This window comes from Cebus imitator, unplaced genomic scaffold (genome assembly GCF_001604975.1).
Source record: "Cebus imitator isolate Cc_AM_T3 unplaced genomic scaffold, Cebus_imitator-1.0 Scaffold2635, whole genome shotgun sequence".
Classification (NCBI taxonomy): Eukaryota; Metazoa; Chordata; class Mammalia; order Primates; family Cebidae; genus Cebus; species Cebus imitator.
Window position 1 is genome coordinate 1 of NW_016109950.1, and position 1289 is coordinate 1289.

At 55.8% G+C, this 1289-nt stretch overlaps 1 protein-coding gene across 1 annotated transcript; it reads right to left on the bottom strand.

The window, feature by feature from the left end:
• Positions 1 to 4: 4 nt before the first annotated feature.
• LOC108299185 (sodium/potassium-transporting ATPase subunit alpha-2-like) lies at positions 5 to 1012 on the bottom strand (the record flags this gene model as incomplete). The annotated part of the gene is made up of 3 exons (XM_017521526.2): positions 700 to 1012; positions 392 to 560; positions 5 to 157 (listed from the first exon to the last, which is right to left on the bottom strand). Coding segments are annotated over exons 1-3 (604 nt in total), but the record flags the coding sequence as incomplete, so codon positions are not given.
• Positions 1013 to 1289: the final 277 nt, after the last annotated feature.

A 1289-nucleotide genomic window follows, 5' to 3' on the forward strand; every position in this document is an offset into this window, starting at 1 on the left:
ACCATATCTGTGCCCAGGTCAATGCAGAGGATGGTCACAGTGCCCAGAGGTAGGGGGATGTTGGCAATGATGAAGAGCAGGAAGGGGGTGATCTCGGGGATGTTGCTGGTCAGGGTGTAGGCGATGGATTTCTTCAGGTTGTCAAAGATCAGGCGGCCTGTGGGGAGGTTCTGAGGGCATCAGGGAGGTCAGAGGGACTCTTCCCCACCCCCAGCCCCTGAAGCATGGCTGCCTGTCTTCCTGAGAGAGAAAGATTTTGTGTTCAAGGGAAGCTAAAGCGGGCTGGGCTGCCTGGAGTCCTGGGATGATTCTTCAACTAGGGTAAAGGGACTGGAAGCAGAGGTGCTGGCTTCAGTATCCTGCGAGTGTCCCAGACCACGCAGCTCCTCACCCTCCTCCACCCCCGTGACGATGGAGGCAAAGTTGTCATCCAGTAGGATCATGTCCGCCGCCTGCTTAGAGATGTCAGAGCCAGAGATGCCCATGGCAATGCCAATGTCAGCCTTCTTCAGTGCAGGGGAGTCATTCACCCCGTCACCCGTCACGGCCACAATGGCTCCCTGGAAGGAAGACAGCCAGCACTTGAGGACAAAGCCCCTGCCCAAGCCTGGCCCGTCTTGCCTCACTCCATGCTTGTTCTTGGACTGTCCCTGCCTCCCCAGTCCCTGCCTGCCGTCTGCCTGCCATGGCTGTGCTCACCTGCCTCTGACATCCCTCCACAATAATGAGCTTCTGCTGGGGAGATGTTCGCGCAAAGACAATCTCCGTATGGTTCTTGAGGATCTCATCGAGCTGCTCCGACGTCATGTCCTTCAGGTCAGAGCCATGCACCACACACGCCTTGGCTTCCCTGGGGTTGACTTGACTCACGGGAATGTTGAGCCGGGCCGCAATGTCCTCCACAGTCTCATTCCCCTCTGATATGATGCCCACGCCTTTGGCAATGGCCTTGGCTGTGATAGGGTGATCCCCGGTTACCATGATCACCTAGTGGGAAGGAGAGGAGACAAAAGGAAAGCAGTATTAAGGGCTTATCCCCCTCCTATTCCTCTCCCAAGGAAAGATAAAGCTAGATAACGAGATGTCTGGGGCTGGCAGATCCCAGTGGAAATAATGGCGTGTGTGTGTGTGTGTGTGTGTGTGTGTGTGTGTGTGTGTGGAGGGTGGAAGGGCGTGTGTGTGTGATGTGTGTGTTGGGGGTGGGGATTGTGTGTATGTGTGTGTGTGATGGGTATGTGTGGGGTGGGGATTTTGTGTATGTTTGTGTGGGATGTGTGTGGGGTTGGGAT